Consider the following 24969-nt stretch of genomic DNA (forward strand, 5'->3'; position numbering starts at 1 on the left):
AGCTTTTGTTATCAAAGCTGCGGCTTTTGGAGGCTCCAGAGATTATAGAATATGACATATATGTGACGTTATAGAAAAGGTTGATGGTGGGAAATGAGACTCAAATTTTAACAATGCAGGATCAGTGGATGACTGTGAATAAAAAGCTGCTGAGAAGGTAAAATATTGCATGCAAGGTTCAACCACTTGCCTACCAGGCACTTATACCCCCTTATTTACCAGGCCAATTTTCAGCTTTCAGCGCTGCCGCACTTTGATTGACAATTGCGCGGTCATGCAACATTGTACCCATATGAAATTTTGATTATTTTTTTCTCACAAATAGAGATTTCTTTTGGTGGTATTTAATCGCCACTGGGCGCTTTACTTTTTGCGCTATAAATAAAAAAATTGCAAAAAATTTGAAAAAAAAAAAAGTTTCTTTGTTTCTATTATAAAATTTTTCAAACAGGTATTTTTTCTCCTTCACTGATGTGCGTTGATGAGGCAGCACTGATGGGCACTGATAGGCACTGATAGGCAGTACTAATGAGGTGGTACGGATAGGCGGCACTGATAGACAGCACTAATGAGGTGTCACGGATAGGCGGCACTAATATGCAGCACTGATAGGTGGCACTGATAGGTGACACTGATGATGGGTACTGATAGACGGCACTGACTGGCATCACTGCTGGGCACTGACTGGCGGCACTGACTGGCACAACCCCTGGGCACTGACTAGTGGCACTGACTGGCAGCACTGCTGGGCTGCACTGCTGGGCGGCACTGGTGGGTGGGCACAGGTGGGTGGCACTGGTGGGCACAGGTGAGTGGGCACAGGTGAGTGGCACTGCTGGGCACAGGTAGGTGGCACTTCTGGGCACAGGTAGGTGGCACTACAGAGTGGCACAGGTGGGTGCACTGCTGGACACAGGTGGGTGAACTGCTGGGCACAGGTGGGTGATCTGCTGGGCACAGGTGGGCGGAGCTAGTGGGCGCATTGCTGGGCACAGGTGGGCGGAACTTGCGGGTGGCACTGCTGGGCACCGATCATCAGGGCACTGATCATCAGTGCCCTGAGGATCGGTGCCGATCCCCGCTCTGACAACTGCCGGTTCTCGACAGTACTTTCCTCACGATCTGACAGCGTGAGGAAAGTGCAGCCGAGAACCGGCACTTGCATTTCCCTGTGATCAGCGTGTCATTGGACACCGCTGATCACGTGGTAAAAGGCCGCTGTGATTGGCCTTTTACCACATCACGTGATCAGCTGTGTCCGTAGGACACAGCGATCACGGAGATCGCCGGGTGCGCGCCCCCTGGGGCGCGCAGGAGAGCGCGTTCTGGGAGGACGTCATATGACGTCCACCCAGAACTGGCCGGCCGCAACATCATTCAGCTATCTGCGGTCGGCAACTAGTTAAAGGGTAGCTCCACTTTCTTTGAAAAAAAAAAATATATATATATATATATATTTATATACAGTTGTGTTCAAAATAATAGCAGTCAGACATCACTAACCTGATCAATCACTGTTTTTGGTAGAAATTATATTTCTACATGGCAAATAATTTACTAGCAGGTGTAGCAGAGTTATAGAAATCCAACAGACCCAACAGTCATGACATGCATGCTGCTGATTCTGTGTAATTGAATCACTAATTGTAAGGGGCATGTTCAAAATAATAGCAGTGTGGAGTTCTATTATTGAGGTCATTCATTCTTTGAAAAACAGGTGGCAATTATTGCCCTTATTTAAGGAAGGAAGGCAGCAAATGTTGTACATGCTGGTTACAGTGCATTTTTCTCTGAAATTCTGAGGAAAATGGGTCGTTCCAGACATTGTTCAGAAGAACAGCGTACCTTGATTAAAAAGTTGATTGGAGAGGGGAAAACATATAAAGAAGGGCAGAAAATGATAGGCTGCTCAGCTAAAATAATCGCAAATGCTTTAAAATGGCAACCAAAAAATGAAAGACGTGGAAGAAAGCGAAAAACTACCATTCAAATGGATAGAAGAATAGCCAAAATGGCAAGGACTCAGCCAACAATCAGCTCCAGGAAGATCAAAGAAGGTGTAAAGTTACCTGTGAGTACTGTTACAATTAGAAGATGCCTATGTGAAGCCAAGCTATCTGCAAGAAGCCCCCGCAAAGTCCCACTGTTGAAAAAAAAGACGTGCTGAAGAGGTTACAATTTGCCAAAGAGCACATTGACTGGCCTAAAGAGAAATGGTGCAACATTTTGTGGACTGACGAAAGTAAGATTGTTCTTTTTGGGTCTAGTGGCCGGAGACAGTTTGTCAGACGACCCCCAAACACTGAATTCAAGCCACAGTACACTGTGAAGACAGTGAAGCATGGTTGCGCAAGCATCATGATATGGGGATGTTTCTCATACTACGGTGTTGGGCCTATTTATCGCATACCAGGGATCATGGATCAGTTTGAATACATCAGAATACTTGAAGAGGTCATGCTGTCTTATGCTGAAGAGGAAATGCCCTTAAAATGGGTGTTCCAACAAGACAACGACCCCAAACACACCAGTAAACGTGCAACATCTTGGTTCCAGACCAACAAGATTGACGTTATGGAGTGGCCAGCCCAATCCCCAGATCTTAATCCAATAAAAAACTTGTGGGGTGACATCAAAAATGCAGTTTCTGAGGCAAAACCAAGAAATAGAGAAGAACTGTGGAATGTAGTCCAATCATCCTGGGCTGGAATACCTGTTCACAGGTGCCAGAAGTTGGTTGACTCCATGCAACACAGATGTACAGCAGTTCTCAGAAACAGTGCTTATACAACTAAATATTCATTAAGTGATTCAAAGGAAAGCAAAATCTTCAAACATTTTACAGTTTATATAGTGGATGTTTGAGTTTGTAAAGAAGAATACAAACACTGCTATTTTTTTGAACAGTCTAATATTCACTTTTCTTCAATTTTTTTTTAGAGGAAAAACACAAATTTGATATGTTTTCTTCATGTTTTGATTTGGAATAGAATGTGTAGTGTTCCCAATGCATTTGTGTGTATGGAAATAAAAGCTATTAGAAGGATTTTGAGCTTTATTCACTTTTTTCAACACACTGCTATTATTTTGAACACAACTATATATATATATATATGTGTATAAATATACTACTAAGTTGCTAGACATTCTTCTTTAATGTATTTTGAATTAAAATATGACCTTTGAATTTGTGAAAATGACAACAACTAGGGTGCCGTTCACATCTATTTGTATGCATTTTAAAGCTTTAACATTAACGTGTCTTTTTTTCTATGTGTGTGTATATATATATATATATATATATATATATATATATATACAACATTTGACATACATTTTTTCTGCATTTCATCATGATATTGGCTCCCTGCCACTCCCAGCAGTTTTTCTCTTATAGCAATTGATCATGTGACTCTAGGAGAGTGTCAGGAATCAGCAGCAGAGATGGCCAAAATTTGCATAGCTACACTCAGGAAACTGGGACCTGACCATATATATTTAAAGTAAAATTTATGTAAGTGAACCAACAGCCCAGTGACAAAATACCTAACTAAACAACCTAAGAGAGTAACAGAAATCCTGACTATTGAACTAACTGTATACAATATATACAAATGGGGAACACAGGAAATCAGGGTAAAATTGGAGGTGCAGGGAACATATAGGAAGGTCAAAACAAATCCTGGGGAGAAGGAACAAGCAGCAGGGTTCATGGTAAAGATACTAGGCAGAGAGAGCAATCAAAGAGCATGAACAAGATAAAGGCTATCAATAGGCAGATGTTACCACCAACGATAAAAAAAATTTGGCCGATTTTCGTCCCGTCTACGGCCGGCATTTAATTACTTCTGTCCCTGCAGAGAGCTCTGCTATTATATTTGACATTAAAAAGTATAGCGGTTACAACATTGTATCTATTTGTATCCATTTCGGATACAGATGTCGGATACAAATAGATACATTGTTGCAACCGCAATACTTTTTCATGTCAATTATAATAGAGGACTGGAATTCTTCTTCTTTTTTTTTCTTCTTCTGCTTCTTTTTCTTCTTCTTTTTCTTGCAGGTCACGGCTCATGCGCATATTTTTTATTGGTAAAAAGATCGGCCGATTTGCCCATCAATGCTGCGAAAATAGGCCGATCGGCAAAATCGGTCGATTTTTTTTCCAACTTTACCGATCCCAAAATGTGGCAAAATCCACAAAAACGGCCGACCAATTAACCCATTAACAGTGCTAAAATCGGCAGATTTTTTTTTCAGGCGAAAAATCAGTCGATTTTCAACCCATCTATGGCCTGCTTTAGTGTTTAAGTAGCAAAATAGATAAATTCAAACGAAGTCATGTGAACGGTGACGTAACGCGTAGATACGCAAGGACGCAGCATCCGGACAGCGGTGACGTACTTCCGGTACGGCCTCCATCTTAGTCCATCCTGGGAATTTTTTACCCATGCAGTACACTCATGTTTGTGGGGAGAATCGTGCAATATGACATCTTGAATTGGTAAACCCAGTGGAGATCAGGAGCCAGGGCGTCCAGTGTATTATCCCCATGTGATGAGAGGTCTGAAGGAGCTTCCACTCTGCGGCCCACTGGGCCTATGCGCCTTCAAGATCCCTAATGGAAGATCCATTAGGGATCTTGAAGGCGCATAGGCCCAGTGGGCCACAGAGTGGAGGTGAGCAGGCAATTTGGCCATAGGAGGAGAGTCACTCATCAGCACTGGAAGTTTTGTGTGATCACGCACAATGCATGAATTTTTACTGTGTTGAACACCATCACTACCATTTATGAACTGTGCATACCCACCTGGATTAGTTTTACCCACTGGTCACGTTACAGCGTGGGAGTGAGGGGGGCACGTTTATTGCTATTTATTATTAGTCACGTTGTTATCTGTCAATAGTGTCTTGGCTTCATTTGTATCATTCGTGTGTTACTTTGATATATTTATAAGCATTATTGTATTATTTATACACTTGTTAGTATTTGATACAAGTCTGTGATTGAGCGCTGCACTGCCCTTTTTGTGTTTATTAGTTCTACTGTATGGTACCAGTCTGAGTGAGAGCTGCTTCTAACTATAGGTACTCCATTAAGCGCAGGAGGATTATTTCATATTTATTTACCAAAATAGATAAATTCTTATCTGTACAGCTGTTACAATTGTATACATGCTGAATCTGGCAGTCACTGTTTGTGAGAAGCTGCATGGAGTGAAATCCATGTAGCTCACACTCGTTTGCAGTGTGTTTTCTTTTCATCTTTCTCATCACAAGTTTCTTTTAAGTTGCCACTGGTGAGGAGATATATTCAAGGATGGACAGTGAGCTACCTATACTTTGTTTATTAACTTTCATGCTGCTGGATTCCAGAACTTCTCAGTTGTTGCTACAGTTAAAGGCAGAACATGATCATATGATGAAATCATTATTCCATTTTCTCCACTAAAAGAAGGGAAATCTTACATTTTCTAATATAAATAAAACAAAAGTATTATATTATACCCTTTATTCCTCTATTCAGAAGCAGCAGTAAAACAATTGGATTGCTTTTGTGCTCATAAAATAGTTACAGCTAAAATTATGCTTTAGTGAATTTCACTGTGCCATTCACCTACCATTTGTAAAAGAGCAAAGAGATACTTGTACTAAAATATGCCACTTGTTGAATGCCCCTGAGTGTCTGTTTTCATGGATGGAGTGATTTTAATAGGATTTTTTAATCAGCCAGTTAAAGCTATTGGAGCATGGTATGAGAAAATGTACACATTTATTGTTTGACCAGTTACTAGTATAATGTGTAACATAACCTATATATATTTAGGGTCCTTGTGGAAGCTAAAATTGTTTTTAAAAATATTTTAGTCTGTTTGTCTAAGAAAAAGTAAAGAATGACTAATACTGAGCATACATTGGATCCTAAGCATTTGGTCATGTGATCTTTGCTAAAGGGGATGATCAGCCAATGTGAATGCGTATTCTGCCCTGCAACAAAGACCAGATGCCTGGGATTTTGGTCCCTTGACCAGAACCACCATTTTTGTGTTATATGACCAAGGCAAGTACTTTTTACTCTTCAATTTTGCACCTTGTAGAGGGTCTTGTTGGGAGGTATTTAGGGAAACTGCAGAGGGATCTACTGAAATTGATCTGTTGAATAGTTGCTCTCCACATTTATCCAGAAGCACAATCCTGACCCCAAAGTGTTAATCTCCATCTTGCAATAACATGTCGACTGCAGAGAAATGAAGCTGTAAAAACTACAGGCAAAATAGGTTAATTTGCTTAATTTGTCCAGGCAAATATCCAGCAGAAACTAACTGTAGGCACCCAAGATAAGAATGGAGTCATTTTGTAATTGTTAATTGATAATATAAATTAAAACAATGATATTTGCCTGGGGAAGTAGGAATTAGCCAGGCAGAGAGAGAGAGAGGAGAGAGAAAGCTGAGAATGGAACGGGAGCTTGCACCGAGAAAATGATTGTTTCTTTGATGCTGCTTTTGGGAAGAGGAAAAAAAGAAGAATTTGGCTTTGTTCTGATCTTCAGAAAGAAATATGTACCGTCTAATGGAGAATGCGGCTTTTGGCCCCACAGAGTCTGTCTTTCTCATGGAAAGATAAAAAGGGCACCCTGAGATGCAGCTTTGAACTAGACAATCAGATGCACTGACATTATTATAGAACTCCGATAGTAAAAACTACATATTATTATTACTTTTACTATCATCATTTTAAAAAGAGCCAGATGTATATCCTACAGGGCTGTATCACTTCAGAAAATAATCAGAATTCAGGAAACACATATAGTTTTTTTTGTAAACTGTCGTTTTATAGAGCCCAACTCTGGGGAAATCTAAATGTATCATTGCCCCTCCAAAAACACTTCTACAGAAGTCTCCACCATTTTCCCATAGGCTATAAATTGTCATTGCATGCGGTTAAAAAATAGCCAGATAGGAATCTAATTTCTACAAGTACCTTGAATTGAAGCTGTTCTTTGTCCATGCAGAGCAATAGGTTTACTTAAAATGGTGCCCAATTTGGCTAAACCACAGAAAGCCTTGAAATTCTCCCCAGATTAAATGAGAGAGATCACAATTTTAATGACATCTATCACATATACTCATTCTACCGGTATGTAGTAATCCAGAATCCATCTTTATTTTGGGGTTACCTTTATGCTTGACTGAAAAATTCAAAATAACCAGGAACAGAACTTTTGAGAACCACATCTCTAGATTCCAATCCTAGAGTGTTTTAGTTTTTTTTACAGGTATTTATATAGTGCTGTCAATGTATGCAGTGCTTGTCACATATATTGTACATTCACATCAGTCCCTAACCCTCAAGGGGCGTACAATCTAAGGTCCCCAACTTACATTCATATACTAGGGCCAATTTAGACAGGATCCAATTAACCTACCAGCATGGCTTTGGGGTGTGGGAGGAAACTGGAGTACCCAGAGGAAACCCACACAGGCACAGGGAGAACATGCAAACTCCAGGAAAGGGATGCCATGCTTGGGATTCAAACCATTGACCCTAGTGCTGCCAGGCAGAAGTGCTAACCATTTAGTCACTGTGCTGCTTCTCTCACTTTCTGGGTGAGGGGAGATACAGATGTGCTCAAGTGTGTGTTTTCCAAATTATTGTACATTTACTACTTTTGGATTTATACACTTTTTTTGGGAATATCACCCCAGTTATTATGCTTTAAGTGCAATTGCAACTTAGGACCATTGCATTTTATAGCTCTCTCTGGTTCTCCAGACATAACATTTCACCAGTTACACACACTGCATCCTCCACATTCTTTCGTTCACAGGTAGGCAGTTGTCCTTTGTCCTATTCCATAGGAGATAGCTGCACATTACTTTAGCTTTAGAGAGTCTTGTGACTAGAGATGAGAGAACCAAAAAATTGTCTGAAGCTTAAGCAATGTGTATCCACCTCCTAGTTTGGTAGTTTTTTAGTTTGTGAAATGTTCTGTCCTTTGATACCTGTAAAGGCCTACTAGTCCCATGAAGAGCTTTTGAGGTTTCATTCTTGTGATAATAATCATATAATTTGTAAATGGAGAGTGCATGAAAGAGCAATGACATTTACACACAACTATAGTAGAATGAGCTCGGAACGTAGTACACTCCCACTCCAAATAACGTTTATGGATTGTAATTCCAGTTTATGGTCCCCTTCCTTTCCTTACACTTAAATGTTTGGAGTGTAGGTGGTAGCATTTTTATTGTAATCACTGAAAATACTTGGAGTTTGACTGGAATTGACTGGCTAAATACTGAATTCTACAGTAATGTGTTCACTCCAATGTCCATGAATATAGAGAGCTTTTTTTTTTTGCAGAGAACTCTTGATAATTTATTCCAATTATTATTTATAGTATTGAAATGGAACAGAGTTTTTAATATTCTTAAAGTACTTCCAATCTACAATGTCATTAAAAGATGAAATTGTAGAAAGGAGATTTCAAGCAGAACTTAACTGTATCTGAGCACCACAAACTTAAGTCATTATTTAGTTCATTTGTAATGTTCAAAACAAACTCACGCATCCATCCATGTCTCCTTGCTTTATTTTGTTAAGAAACCACTTTGAAAAACCTCCTCCTAGCTTTCTTGTCCTGGCCATCTTAAGTAAAGGCAGATGATTCATGTAGCATTTACCTCCTGAAATCCATCTATCCTTAGCTCAGGCATGAAAGCAGAATGGTGTGCCTCGCTGAGAATGCCCCTCCTCCAGATGAAAGAAAAATAATGTCCATGAATACTCATCAGATTTATGACAGTATTTTGGCCTAGGCCAGAAACCAGGAAACAACTGAAGAAAAAAAATAAAAGTTTAAAACAAGTTAATGTAATACACCTTCCTATCTATTTACTAAGCAGCATAAACATTAAAAATGGTTAATGTTTATTGAAAGAGCTTAGTTCTGCTTTTAATATAGCATTCAAGAAATACGTATACACACATCTTGGAAGCAAAAAAAGATATAAATACAACATTTTATTTAAACATGCATTAAAATACATCAAACATATTTGATTTTTTTTAAAAACCTCATAAATGTGTGAATAGCATGAGTATAACCACCTAAATCACAGATATTAAGACATATTAAAATCACAGATCGGTGTGTATAATAGATTTCTCCCACTCCTTCAGGTAACAACCATCACAGCTGTTCTACAGATTACAGACCTGAAAACCTGCATCCAGTATGGATAGTGTTTAATAAACTCTGATTATTTGTAGCATAATTGAGATCATAGTGCAGAGGGGGTGTGCTGGGTGTGCCTGGGCACACCCTAATCACTCCATGCTCATTAGCATTACGGCTCTGGTGCTCCCACTGACCTGCTCTGCCATAAGAGTGTGTGGGTCTGTATATATATATATATATATATATATATATATATATATACACACACACACTCACCAGTCTCTTTATTAGGTACACCTGTCCAATTGCCTGGTAACACAAATTGATAATCATCCAACCACATGGCAGCATCTCAATGCATTTAGGCATCTAAATGGGATGACGTTCAAACTGAGCATCAGAATGGGGAAGAAAGGGGATTTAAGTGACTTTGAACATGGCATGGTTGTTGGTGCCAGATGAGCTGATCTGAGTATTTCAAAAACTGCTGATCTACTGAAATTTTCACGCACAACCATCTCTAGGGTTTACAGAGAATGGTCCAAAAAAAGAGAAAATATCTCGTGGGCGGCAGTTGTGTGTACGAAAATTCCTTGTTGATGTCAGAGGTCAGAGGAGAATGGGCAGACTGGTTCGAAATGATAGAAAGGTAACAATAACTCAAAAACCCACTTGTTATAACCAAGGTATGCAGAATATCATCTCTGAACGCACTACACATCAAACCTTGAAGTAGATGTGCTAGAGCAGCAGAAAACCATACCGGCTGCCACTTCTGTCAGAGACTACAATTCACAAAGGCTTACCAAAATTGGACAATAGAAGATTGGAAAAACATTGCCTGGTCTGATGTGTCCCGATTTCAGCTGCGACATTCATATGGTAGGGTCAGAATTTAGCGTAAACAACATGAAAGCATGGATCCATCCTGCCTTGTATCAATGGTTTAGGCTGGTGGTTGTGTAATGGTTTGGGGGATATTTTCTTGGCACACTTTAGGCCCCTTAGTACCAATTGAGTATCATTTAAATGCCACGGCCTACCTGAGTATTGTTGCTGACATGTCCATCCCTTTATGACTACAGCGTACCCATCTTCTGATGGCTACTTCCAGCAGGATAATGCACCATGTCACAAAGCTCAAATCATCTCAAACTGGTTTCTTGAACATGACAATGAGTTCCCTGTACTCCAATGGCCTCCGCAGTTACCAGTTCTCAATCCAATAGAGCACCTTTGGGATGTGGTGAAATGGGAGATTTGCATCATGGATGTGCAGCCGACAAATCTGCACCAACTGCGTGATGCTATCATGTCAGTATGGGCCAAAATCTCTGACGAAAGTCTACAACACTCTATTCAATGAAGAATTAAGACAGTTCTACAGACAATAGGGGGTCAAACCTGGTCCTATCAAGGTATACCTTATAAAGTGGCCAGTGAGTGTGTGTGTGTATATGTTTATATATATATATATATATATATATATATATATATACACAAACACACATACGCATACAAGCATGTGTGTTTAAGTTTTGGCGTGCACACCCTAATGCAATAGGCTGCGCACACCCCTGATTGAGACCTTTGGTCGTGTAGAAGTATTATCGGTTGCCTTCTCCTGTTACCCAAGGTCTCACTTTTGGATCCTCTTTCTTGCCATTTTCACTTAATGATAGCTTCCACAGAGACCTAGAACTTGAGTTTTGTGCTTTTTTTGGCATGCTTTCTATACCATTATTGTAACTTTGGGGAGAATATGTATACTTCAGTCAGACCTACCAAACAATATAGAAATAAAGATTGTGATTTCAACCACAGGCTCCTAGAGTCACTATTTAGTAGAAAGCTGTGTCTAGATTAGTTTGTTTGTCTTAGTAATAAGTGTGGCAGTTATCTGCAAGTGAACTTGGCGAGGAAGGGGTTCACAAAAGTGAGACTGGGTTAACAGAAGAAGGCAACCTTGACTAGTGAACATATGCAAGATTACAGATAGTACTTCTACAAGACTGAAGGTCTTGATTATGCTACAACTAATCAGAGTTTGGGAACTGCTATCCAAAGCCATAGTGGATTCAGGTTTTCAGGTCTGTAACCTGTAGATATTAAATCATCCTTTTCAATAATCTCTCAGCCCTAACATTTTGTTCAGCTAGTCCTAGTGTCTACCTATTCTGGTTATATAGGTCACACTGTGATAAGAGCATCATTAAAATATAAATGTGCTACCTTCTTAGCTTAAAAAGCAGCCATCACTTTTTTTGTTCTTTAACATTTCCAAGACTTAATGCTGAGGACTTGTTTCTCCCAAAACAGGAAGGTTTTTAATTGAATGTGACAAGATGCCTTAGGGCCTTTCAGTAGATGTGTATTTAATTGGTTATCTAAACATTTGGATATTGCAGCATCTAGCTGCTATACCTAGTTTCTAGAGCTCTGTAGGAAAAAGGCTGTTCTTTTTATTTCAATCTGCCATTGATCTACAGAGGTAGATGTTCTGATGGGAGAAATAGGCAGAAAGGCCAGGAAAAAGGGAACGAACATTGTGATGTGGGCACACAGCTTTCATAGTCGTGATTTGCATTCACTTAGTCTTTAAGTAGCAGAGCAGGGCATAGGGGCAGAGTAGCTTAGAACAAAGATGATCAAAGGATCTGTGAAGTGTACACCGTTATGAATAAAATGCCAGAATCTGACACCGTCTTAATGATACCCTCCCTCAATGTCACTGTGGAGAGGGATTACTTCTGCTGCAGAACTGTTGTTTTAGGAGGGTGGAAAGAGGGCTGGAATGATTCTCTGTGACCTGCAGAGAGGAGCTTAAACACTACATCAAAGGCCATCAAGCTCAATAAAAAAAACTCAAAGAGAATTAACATCCTTTCAATCTCTCTGTTTGGATTTGATACACATCCAAGCTGTAAGTTGATCTTGCCCCTCCTATGGTAGGTGGCAAAATGCAGAAATATCATCACAATTCATTTAGCTTTACATGGTTGAAGCACCTTAAAGCTGAACTCCAGGAACAAGAAAATTAATTTGGGTATATCCCTTAAGCCATGGCGGATATACATCCACTTTGCCTTTGAAAACCCAGATATTGCCTGTAAAAACAGCAGTGTCATTGTCATTTTGCTGTACATAGCCTGTGCAGAGAGCAGAGCTGTGGGAGGGGCCCAGCAGGCCTCACCCACTACAGGCTACCTGCAGGAAAGTACAGGAGGAGGAGGAGACAAGACTAGTCACCTTGCACAAGGAGGGAGAGCAGCAGTGACCAGTCTTTATTACAGAAAGCTTCTATACAGAGGAAAACACACTGGATTACTGCACAGATCTTGAAGAAATACACAAAGCGCACCAAGATTCAAGTAAGAACAAACATGACTTTTGTATTTAGACAATATTTGATGATTCCCTAGTTCATCTTTAAAGGACATTTTTAATGTTTAACTGCCGGCTTTCCTTAACCACACCACCTCCCACTACTTATAGCATCTCACAAGTGATATTTCAATCCCAGTCTTCTTTTTTCTTTTGATTACAGGAGGTGGAGTCCTTCTTAAGGTATCCATGTCACTGTCTGTGTAACATGGACACTTCCTTTTGGCAGTCCAGCAATAGGGTACTTTCAGGATGCAGAAGAGAAGTCTCAATGGTGACATCAGCAAGAGTGACCATAGGGACCCAGACATCATGGGCACATCTATATTACCCCTCACCCAGAAAGTGAGCGAGGTAGCACAGTGGCTAAATGGTTAGCACTTCCACCTAGTAGCACTATGGTCATTGGTTCAAATCTCAACCATGGCACCACCTGCCTGGAGTTTTCATTTTCTCCTTGTGCCTGTGTGGGTTTCCCCTGGGTACTCCGATTTCATCCCACACTTCAAAGACATGCCGGTAGACTAATTGGATCCTGTCTAAATTGGCCCTCGGATGTGTATGTATGAATGTGAGTTAGGAATCTTAGATTGTACACCCCTTGAGTGTTAGGAGAATTAGGTTAGAAAACATGTTTCAGAAGGTAAAAACAGAAACAAAAAAAGTGCTGGACAGGAGAAATTTTTGGCCCCCCCCATGTGTCAGGGGTGCCTACACATGAAAATATCAATTGTACTACACATGTTACATGTCACCATGCACGCCAGAGTGAAATCAATATTTCTAGGCCCATTATTCATGGTAAACTGATGACTGATGGCCTGTAGGTGCTTTTAAAGCATCATCTATGGAAAGGTTAGGGTACCAAATGTTTATCACCATTATACCCATCTTTTATATTTTACCACAAATAGGGTAATATTTTGCGTTTGTGTGTCCTAAAATTAACTAGGGTATTTTTTACTGAATTTTAGCACTAATATTATGTGACATAAAAACTGAGGACTACCACTATGTTATTGTCCCTGTTTTCAAAAAATACATACTAATTATTAAGTAATCTTCAGGCCTAAAATGTTTTTTAAACATGTGAAAAAAATGCTAAATTACTTTTTTTTTATGTTTGCAAAGGGTTAAAGTGTAGTGTGTGCAGTACATATACATATACAATACATACACAGTTTCCCATGTTTTATCCCTATAAAGACTGCATATGTACCTGTTGATCTGTCAGAATTGCTCTTGGCTCCTAAGTCCTGTTGTAGGCTGAAAATAGACAGCATTTTTGTGAACTGAATAATGTCAGTCAATTGACTTGATCAATAGGTATTTTATGCACATATCCAGCAGATACTGTATATCAAAACACATTTAAAGGTATATTTAACAGACCAATTGGGAAGACTTCTGTAGAAGACTACACATTTTTCTGTCCTGAGTCACACATTAACACTTATCCATTAAATTGCAGAAGCACAACTTAAAGGATAAGTTCACCTTTTGGACACAAATAATAAATGCACACTTTTTTGCAGGTAAAAAAATGTGTATTGATTATTTTTGTCCAAATGAGCCTGTAAAGCGTTGCATCAGCAATCAGTAGATCGCTGATGCCATGCAGGTCTCCTGCAGACCTGTCAGAATATCTGCTTGCCGTACGGGACGCATGGCCAAGCATATATTCTGACAGGGAGCTGGAATGAACTACCACGGCGCTCCACAGCTCCGTGGTAGTTCAATGAAAACTACAAGCCGACAGCCACTAAGGCTGCCGGGACTTGTAGGCACTCATTCACAGAACTCTGTGAATGAGTGACGCAGTCGTGTGGGTGGAGCCCCGAACAGCCACGCTGTTTTCAAAGTTGACATATAGTATGGGGAGACTTCTCCACATACTATCTGAAGCTATGGGAACATGTTACATGTTCCACCCTAAAAACGGGTGGAACATGTAACATGTTCCAAAGGTGAAGTTATCCTTTAAAGTGTACTTAGGACATGCTAGAGAAGCCTCTCAATAGGTGTTATTGTGTGTCATTTAGCATTAAACAATAGATAGCATTGTTTAGGTGTGCATCCAACTTATTGTCATTGAATTTTTAAATCTGTTGCGGTCTACAGGTTCAAAATTAGCTTTTCCCAACTGTAACACATTTGATATTTCATGTGTGTATAAAGAAATAAATAACATCCAGCAAAGGCTGCATACGTATTGCTACTGCACAAAAAATAGGTAATAATTACATTCTCTATATAAAAATTCTATATAATACACATACACTGCACATACAAATCCATATTACCCACTATACATTTAAACAAATATTACAAAAGCTTCGAAACAAAACACTATCCAAAAAAGTCCAAATAATTATGTTTCTCTTTCTCTTGAAATATGAAAGATCAGCAGGTACGCATCAGCACACATTTGCAAAGTTCTTCTACTGTATGGACTGGATCGCAATGTTTTGACCACATGATGTAGGAAAGTCTTCCAGCGCTTGTTTAATATCCTCCAATATTCAATCTATGTCTCTACATATCAAACATCTCGCCCACTCTTGTTTAAAACCATAGGTGGGTAGTAGAAGCCTTGCATATACAATCCCCAATGATGCTATCAGTAAATCATGTAATTAAGGAACAATGAAAAGGCTTGTTATGTTGCAGACCAATTTATAATAAAAGCTTAAAAGTATAAAAAACATAAAAAGAGTGCTCTCAGCACTATGAACCCAAGCATATGTAAGAAACCAATAAAATGCTTCAGACTTACAATTCCTGCCACGTACCCAGCAAAGTACCTGCCAATATCCCTAGACCCGACCTGATGCATTTCATTAGAATGACTTCATTAGAGGCATGAATATGTTGATGAAATTTTTATTCCAGGTGCATTGGTCCTTTATATTCATTCCAGTAAAACCTTCTCATAAAGAACTAAAAAAATTGTTCAAAAAAGTCTCCTTTTTGCAGACTAAATTAGAGAATCTGGTCTCCAAGTAAAGCTGATGTATGCCTTGAAGTTGTAACATCTAATGCATTTGTGTTCCTTGCTGGTCCCAGTGCACAGCATGGCAGCCTCTGTGTGTTAGGAAAAGCTTGCATTTGTGAAGTGACCGGGAGGTCAGGGATGAGTGGTAGGATCAGAGCAATCTCTGATGTGTGACTCAAAGTCCAAAGGAAAAAAAATATGAATTTTCAACATGATTCATGTCAGTTGACTTGGGAAGATGGAATGGCTTGAAGCAAAAACTAGGATCATTCCCAAATGGCAAACTACAAGGGATACTTTTTATATTTTAGCTTATTTATGTGCAAAATAATTCAACATTTTGTTCTAATTCTCTCATTTGGCCACCTTTGTTGTGGCTGATGTCTGGTTTCTTCTTTCTCATGTTCTAGTAATAATTCTAATTTTATTGATTTCCCATTACTTCTAACTATCCTAGAAACAATGGGTACCAACTAAAATAGGAAGAGTAAGTGTAATAGACAGTGGGAAGCTGACAGCAAAAAATTTCACTATAAGAAGAAATTTGAGTTTAAAGCATAAAAGAAGTTAAAGTTTTTGTAAAGGCAATTTTTTTTACTTACATTCTATGCATTAAGGAAAAAACCCTTCTGTGCGTAGCCCCTCTTATACTTACGTAAGCCATGTCGATCCAGCACTGTGCGTGAGAGCAGCATCACTGCTCTCTCTCCTCACTGGCTCAGAAGCAGGGGGAGCCATTGGCTCCTGCTTCTGTCACTCATAGCCATTGAGGAACGAGCAGTGACAGGGCCAAGCTGCACTGTGTGTCAATGGACACAACAAGCGTGGCTTGGGAGCAAGCCCCCATGAGTGCTCCCATAGCAAACAGCTTGCTACCGGGCAATCAGCGATGGGAGGGGAGAAGGTCAGGAGCACCAGTGGGGAGCCCAAGAAGATGAGGATCTGGGCTGCTCTGTGCAAAACCATTGCACAAAGCAGTTAAGTATACCACATTCATAGTTCTATAGTCACAGCATACACTTTAATTTTTTAATATCAGAATTATAATAACAATTTAAATAATGATTAGTTATAGTGTTATATTTGACAATCCAATATAAACTTATTTAAAAATGTTCTTTCATGTTGTGAGTGCTGCTGTCTTCTGACCATCTCTTTCCACACTTTCCTGGATTCCGTGCATGCTTTGCACGCTATATATTCCATGGTACCTTGCTGCCTGCAGGCAGTAATTCTCTACTGACTCCACCTCCGGAAATTCCTCCTCTCAGCACCTCTGTAGTTCAGAAGGTGGGCCTTGTGAAATGTGTGACACAGCAGTGCCTACTCACAGGGCATAGCTGAATAGGTGTCACAGAATTCAAGGACGTAAATGTGTCGGAATCTTTACACAGTAAGTTTACAAACTTCAAGACTGGTCAAATTAATAGAAGTAGGCTAGAAATAATTGAAATATAATGCAGATATGAATATATGATTTTACATTTTGACCACAGATTTGCTTTAAATAGTTACTTTTCCAATGGGCATCAACTAAAACATTAATTCTCTTCCACAGCATTGAGCGCTGCTGCTGTCCAACAATTTTGGGTCTGTTGGGTAGCCTGTTCCTCACTTGGCTATGTAAATCCACTTGCCAGGTGCTACATTACTGTAGGGCACATCAGTAGCATCTGGCCAGAGGAACAATATCACTTAGTGAAGAATCAGATGTCAGACACATCTGGAAGTGTTGGTTACCAGTGCTTACCCTGTAGCTCTTCAAGAAAAGAAATTAGATATATGTATTTTTCTTGCTTTCACAGTTAGGTACACTACTTTACAAAGATCAGCCATACCGTTATGACCATCCAGCTAATACTGAGTAGGTCCCCCTCTTGCTACTGAAACAGCCATTACCCATCAAGACATGGACGCCACTAGACCTCTGAATGTATGCTGTAGTATCTGGAACTAAGCTGCTATTAGCAGATCTTTTAAGCCATGTGAGTTGTGAGTTGGGGCTTCATGAATCAGACTTGTTTTTCCAGCACATCTCACAGATGCTAGATTAGATTGAGTTCTGGAGGATTTAGAGGCCAAGTCAATATGTATCATGTTCCTTAAACCATTCTTGAACCATTTTTTGCAGTGTGGCAGGGTGCATTATCCTGCTAAAAGAGGCCACTGCCATCAGGGAAAACTTTTCCATGAAGAGGTGTACTTGGTCAGCAACAGTGTTCATATAGGTGGTACATGTCAAAGTGACATCTATGTGAATGACAGAACCAAGGTTTCCCAGCAAAACATTGCCCAAAGCATCACACTGCATCCAGTCATCCACATGATGTAAAAGGAAATGTGATTCATCTGAGGAGGCCACTTTTTTCCATTGCTCCCTGGTCCAGTTCTGATGCTCAAGTGCCCACTGGTGGCACATTTGGCTGTGGACACTATCCAGTCACAGACTGGGGGAGGGGGAGGGGCAAGAACTGTAAGTGTCACTGAACTGCAGCAAAGAAAATTTGGGTCTCCTTCCCTTCTGGACAGGTCTGTCCTGTGTGGCAGAACAGTGTAAATTCAAAACTTGATATAAAAATACAAATACTTTGGCAGGTAAAATAACTCCTATGTATGTATGTCATCTGTGTGTTTAGCTGTTTGCCTGGAGTTCAGCTTTGAGCCTCAAGATCAAACTACATTTGTCATTAGTAAGCCAAATTCTTTTTTAACCACTTCCTGCCTGGCCTAATATAATAAAACAGCCAAACGGGAGCACCGTTATCCTAGATGGACAACAAATGACACTCTCCAGGCGCTCCCCAGGGGCCTCCCAGTGGCTGGATCTGTCACCTTAAAAATAAATAAGTGATATAGCACTGCTATATAATAGCTACAAAAAATGAAAAAGTGACATAACTGAATAAAACGTCCATAGTAAGTCCATAGATGTGAAATCAATCAATTTGTATTATGTGATAAAGATTCTTCAATAATTCATGTGCTTTCTTCTTGTGCTGGTATCCCAAACACCATCAAATGAAACAATACACATAATACATATAGTGCCACCTCAGGGCTCACAGAACTCTCACCTCAGAGCACATGGAAATGTGCTTTATAATATCAAAATAGCCAGAAGGATTCTTAACTTTTTCAATCCACAACCTTATGCTATTAATCAGACATCTATGAGCTTTCAATAGACTGTCAAACCAGAGCCAGGGATCGGTCCCTTTAAGGGCAATGGAGGTCACATATTCCTATCCTTGAGGGGCAACAAAGGACACTCCCATGGTGCAGTATGTACTAGTATAAACATGTATTAAGAAGCAGTAATACACTCACATGTAGTAAATTAATAAAATGTCATAAAATCACCAGATGCAGGCTTCACTTGTTGTCAGCTAAACTCACTATTCATGTCTGCCTGGAGTCACTCCCCTTACGTGTTACGTCACGCCCATCAACTTCATCAAGGGATCATCCCTCAACAACAAGCCAATCACAGCTATCACAATTGTACACGACGGCACATGAATGGATGCTATTCATAAAAACGATTGCTTATAAGTGATCATCACTGTAATAAGCAATCATAGTGTCAAAAAAATAAAATAAAATCCAGATCTCCTTCCCAGAGCAGTACAGTGCCACTATAAACAATAAATAACATCAAAAGAAAGCTTTATTTGTCTAAAAAAAAGATAAAAATGTCATTTGGGCACAGTGTCCTATGGCTGAGTTATTGTCATTCAAAGTATGATAGTGCTGAAATCTTAAAATTGGCCTGGGCAGGAAAGGGGTAAAAGTGTCCGGTATGGAAGTGGTTAAAGACAGTCGACAGTATCCAGCAACATAGGTGTAGGTGGTAAATCTCTTTATACCCATAGTACAGTTATACGTTTTTGGAAATACCTGAACATTTTTTTAGTAGCCAAAGCCACTTTCATAAATATTTCTAAACTATAAGTATTTACAAGCACTCAAAATCAAGGAAGTAATCAAAGCTACTGACAACAATATGTTCTCAAACTGTAAAACCTAACCAGTAAAAACTATCATTCATACACGGCACAGTATGTATTCAGTTGTTGTATGCAGTCAGCGCTGTCAGTGTAATGTTGAAGACAAATGAGGGCCATTAAGCCTTGGTCAAAAGGGACACAAATATTACTTTTGAAGTGCCGCTCTATGAGTCATTTATATATATTTTAAACCCATCCCAGAAGTCACAAAGATAGATGGAGGCACAATAAAAAAACTAAAATATGGATTAATTGTTCCTGAGGTACAATTGAATTCTTCTTTTATCTACATCTGAGAATATCTCTTGTTTATATGATTTAGAAAAATGCAGGCTGTTTGAAAGTTTCTTTTATATTTCCCATAGCCAATAAAAACTGAACTTTTCTATGGAAAAGATTATGTACAGTATGTGTGTATATATATAGATATATATATATAATTTATTAAACATAAGAAAGTTATGCATCCATTTATGTATACTTAATCATTCTATTATTTATTATATTCTAGTATTCTTTAAGGGAATCATTATTTTAATAAACAGAACTGATCACCAATGAACACTTGTAACAATTTGCATTTCGCTTCTAGAATTATTATAAAATTGCACCCTTGCATCAGAGAGATTTTTTTTTCTTACTTAAATCAGGTTTTATTTTTCAAATGTTTTTCAATTTTGTTTACAAAAATATAGTAACAATTCATGCATTACATAATTTAACATAGGAAAAAAAATAGCTATGGTATATTCTAGCATTTGTATATTTAATCCCAAGAACGAAAAATATTATATATTGCAGCTTGCCAGTCCTTACATGTGGTGGCTGCATATGTTTTTTTCTACAGGCTTCCCTTTTTTTGATTCAGCCAGTAACATGATTCCTGTCCTAAGGTGACAACCAGGGGCAGACTGACCATTTGGAAACTTGGGCACTGCCCGAGGGCCCGGGGTCAGTAGGGGGCCCCATGAGATGCCCCTGGTACCTTTTTCATAGGCTTTTTTTAGTTTAGACAAGGACACAGGGGCCCCATGATCCCCTATTGCCCAGGGGCCCCATGGGTTGTCAGTCCGCCCCTGGTGACAACATTCACTCATCATACTGTATCTATGAAGGAATCGTATAATCACACTAGGACAGGACTACAGAACACCCCCACCATCTCCATGACATTTGAGGGAGGTGTTCTGTTGTCCACATTAAAAGTAACTGCTAAGAATGCAGCACAGGCAGATAGCTCACACGATTTCTGGCAGGATCAACATGCTTTTTTTGTACTTATCAAACACAACAAAATGCTTTCAATGGTATAGACACTCAAAAAATAGAAAGAGTAGTTGATGCTTGGGATAAACTTCCAGCAGAGATAGAGAGCCTATAAACAGTAAATAGCTTCAAGAATGCTTGGGACAAGCACAGATCTATAATCAGATAAAAAAGATAACAAAACTAAAACTCAATGGACCGCTCAGTCTTTTTCTGCTGTCACTTTTCTATGTTGCTATGTTTCTAAACCTGTCATATAACAAATGCACTGTCAGGATTACATGAAAATAAACTTAATTTTTGTTAATTGGTCCTAAAGGCTTATGCAGGCCATACATGGTTCAAATTCCGAACGATTTTTATACAAAAATCGGACCTAAAAATAATCGGCCATTTTTTGCTATGTTAGTGGGGCACTTGCATCAGCCGATTTTCGTGGTTCCTCCCCATTTCGTTTCTCGGGCATGCTGGAAAATTTGTGAAAAACGACTGATTTTTTAAATCATTGATGGCACCATCAGATTACAGAACGAACGACGTTTCGATTCGTGGACGAAAATTTGTTTGGAATTCGAACCATGTATGGCCTGCATTAAGATTTTTACCTTAATGTGGAGAAAATCCTTCAGTATGCAGCTCCCCCCAGCCCCTCCTTACACTTACCTGAGTCCAATCTCAATCCAGCGATGTTAATGAGAGCAGTGTCTCTATTGGCTCTCTCTCTCCTCATAGGCTCAGTCGTTCATAGCCAGTGAGGAGGGAGCTGGGGGGGGGGGCAGGGCAAAGCCACACTCTGTGTGTTTATGGACGAACAGAGCCGGCTCAAGAGCAAGCCAGCATGAGTGCCCCCATAGCAAGCAGCTTGCTATGGGAGCACTCAGAGGGGGAGAGGAGCCAGGAGCTCCAGCGGGGGACCCCAGAAGAGGAGGAAAAACCATTGCACAGAGCAGGTAAGTTTGTTATTAGAAAAAAAAAACCATTTACAATCAGTTTAATTGTCAATCTAACCTTTCTAAAGAAATTAAAAGAGTGTCATTTGTGAACCCAGCAGGAGACTAGCCAGCCTTGATGGGAGCCTTACAAATGACACTGGGCTGACAATAGCGTTTCAGGTTCCAACAAATGCCTATTTCTGACTAGTTCTTTCAAAAGTTATGACATTAAGGTGATCCTTATAGTGATTGGCCTAATGTAAATAATCTCTCAACATGTCAAGTTTCTACTCAAAATTAGAAAAGATTTACATATACACAGGGATAGGTGTATTTATTCATTACAACATGGACTTTCATTGAAAACTAGATATTATACTATACTATACTATACTATACAACACTGTTTTAACCACTTAAGAGCCGCCCCATAGCACATATACTGCTACAAGATGGCTCTGCTGTACAAAATTATGTAAAAATATGTGATTTTGCATCTCTGTGTAAAGGGCGCACATGTGCGCCGCCCTACCTGCTCCACTATTGGCTGCTGGATATGTCAATCATCGGGTCCCTGCCAGCGATTCCTGGCCAGGACTCAATGATCATTGGCAGGGCTGAAAGGGGAGAGATCTGTGTGTAAACAACACAGATCTCTCTCTTGTCAGCAAGGACATGCTGCTTTCTATGTCTCATGCAAAGCAGCATGTCTCCCAAGTAAAACACACACAGCACACAGTAAAACACACACAACACACTGTTAACCCTTTGATCGCCCCAGATGTTAACCCCTTCCTGCCCAGTGTCATTAGTACAGTGTCAGTGCTTTTTATTAGCACTGATCACTGTATTAGTGTCACTGGGGATGTCAGTGGCAGTTAGTCAGTTCCCACCCAGTGTCAGAATGGCTGCTGCAGTCCTCCTATAAGTCACTGATCACCACCATTACTAGTATAAAAAAATAAACATTCCAGTATATGTACCGCCATTTGTAGACGCTAGAACTTTTACGTAAACCAATTGATATACACTTATTGGGATTTTTTTGCCTAAATTTGTGAAGAAATTTAATTTTATTATTTCATATGTTTTATAGCAAAAAGTCAAAAATATTGTTGGGTTTTTTTTCAAAATTGTCAGTATTTTTTTGTTTATAGCGCAAAAAATAAAAACCGCAGAGGTGATCAAATACCACAGAAAGAAAGCTCTATTTGTGGGGAAAAAAAAGACATACATTTCATTTGGGTGCAGTATTGCATAATCGTGCAATTGTCAGTTAAAGTGACACAGCGCCGTATCGCAAAAAATCTTCTGGAGGGCAAGTGGTTAAATGCTTTGAAGTGATTCTTTTGCCAGAAAAAGGAAATTAAAAAGCTCTCTCAAAAAGCAAATAATACTGCATAGTGGCTCAGATCTTTGCTTTTTTTTTGAAGCGCTATGCTGGCCAAAGAATTTTCAGCATCCAGATACTCCTGAGTGTGCTGAATGCCCGTGTTCCCCACTATGAGGGCCACCACCCACAATGGACTGACAACTCATGGGGCCCCTGGGAAGTAGGGGATCATGGGGCCCCTGTGTCCTTACCCAAACTCAAAAAAGCCAATGAAAAAGGTACCAGGGGCATCTCATGGGGCCCCCTACTGACCCCGGCAGTGCCCGAGTTTCCAATTGGTCAGTCCGCCCTGGTAGTGATGTAGTGGCAGGTGGGATGAGTCACAGCAGGGACACAAATATTTGACACATCCAGATTTTTGTGGAATACATAACAATTTTCTGCTGGTATATTTCTGATAAAAAGTGAACTTTTATAGGCTGCTTTTTTATATTATCTTTCTGGCAACAAAGAGGCTTTAAAGCCAAACTCGGGGTAAATAAGAAAACTACTCCTTGTGGTGGGGCTGTGCGGCACTGCAAGGGTTAGTTGCTTGTTTTTGTCTATGGGACAAAAAAATATTTACTTACCTGACCATTCACTCCTCCTCGAAGCTAGACTAGTCCCTGCAGCATCTGCACCCACATACTTCACAGATCTAACGTCACCAAGACCAGAGCAGGGTCCATAGCCCTGATATGAACATGAGGATAGCGAGGGACAGTCCACTGCTAGATCACAGGAAAGAGCAGCCTGCCAGGGGGAGCACAGGATCGGGTAAGTAAATCTGTTTCTCCTGTCACCTAGACAAAGTGAGCTATTAACTCTTTCAGTGCAGGCACAGCCCCACTGCCAGGAATAATTTCTAATTTGCCCAGAGCTTAGCCTTAAATAACGAAACATTAATTTTAGAGATGAAACTCTTTTCCCTGCCAAGGGACTTCTAATTCTGTTCTCCCAGTCTTGCGATTTGCACAGCCAGGCAGTTGCTACCTCATTTTCTGGGTTTCGGTTTTGCAGCCTCCTGTGTCAATAATCCTCCTCAAGTCCACTCACTGAACGATGAACAAGCATCATCACCTCTGTTGAATGTTGAGGTGACCCAGGAAGCAGTATGGCTGAACCAAAAAATGGCAGAGTGCTCCCTTCTGATTGCATGGTGTGGGGTGTAAGAGTCACAGACGTTTCTGTACATAGCTACAGATCATTTGGCAAGTAAAACAGTCACCTTGTATTGTTTGCATGGATTTCCACCTTAACTTTATGATGATGTGGACATTTGCAGATGTTGTATCTCTAAAATACACAACATGTATTTACATTCACCTTTTTTCTAACCTCATTTATTTTTCTCTCAGTTTGTTCACAGTTTGCCAAGGGAGTGTATGCCATATTCGGGTTCTATGACCGGAAGACAGTCAACATGTTGACATCATTTTGTGGTGCTCTTCACGTCTGCTTTATAACCCCCAGCTTCCCCGTAGCCACTTCCAATCAATTTGTCCTGCAGCTCAGGCCGGAACTTCAGGATGCCCTAATCAGCGTGATAGAGTATTACAAGTGGAAAAAATTTGTGTACATTTATGATGCAGACCGAGGTAAGACAAATCTCTGTTGCTTTGTGGCCTTTTCTTGTATGGACTTATCTCATGTATTGTACCAAGGAAAGATTTGTCTTCATAGATGTTTTAATTTTATTACGTGCCATTATTATTGAGGTCGCTTCAGAAAACTAGATATACTGCTCTATGCTCCTTCATTCCAATATGGTGACTCTCACTGTGGGTGCTGGCTGGGGAGAGCCCATCCTACAATGAATCCAACAAAAG

At 39.9% G+C, this 24969-nt stretch overlaps 1 protein-coding gene across 5 annotated transcripts in view; it reads left to right on the forward strand.

Moving 5' to 3' along the window:
- The window catches only part of GRIA1 (glutamate ionotropic receptor AMPA type subunit 1), a 382121-nt gene that overhangs the window by 218920 nt on the left and 138232 nt on the right, over positions 1–24969 (forward strand). For all 5 annotated transcript variants that reach the window (XR_016313529.1, XM_089682810.1, XM_089682811.1 and 2 more), the window contains exon 3: positions 24499–24738. Coding sequence is in view for 4 of the 5 variants with exons in the window: in XM_089682810.1 (XP_089538936.1) it covers positions 24499–24738 (240 nt within the window). In the remaining variant the exon portion in view is untranslated. The remainder of the gene's footprint in view (positions 1–24498; positions 24739–24969) is intronic.

Source organism: Staurois parvus, unplaced genomic scaffold, assembly GCF_062004578.1.
Source record: "Staurois parvus isolate SC_StPar_1 unplaced genomic scaffold, SC_StPar_1.0 ptg000298l, whole genome shotgun sequence".
NCBI classification, from domain to species: domain Eukaryota; kingdom Metazoa; phylum Chordata; class Amphibia; order Anura; family Ranidae; genus Staurois; species Staurois parvus.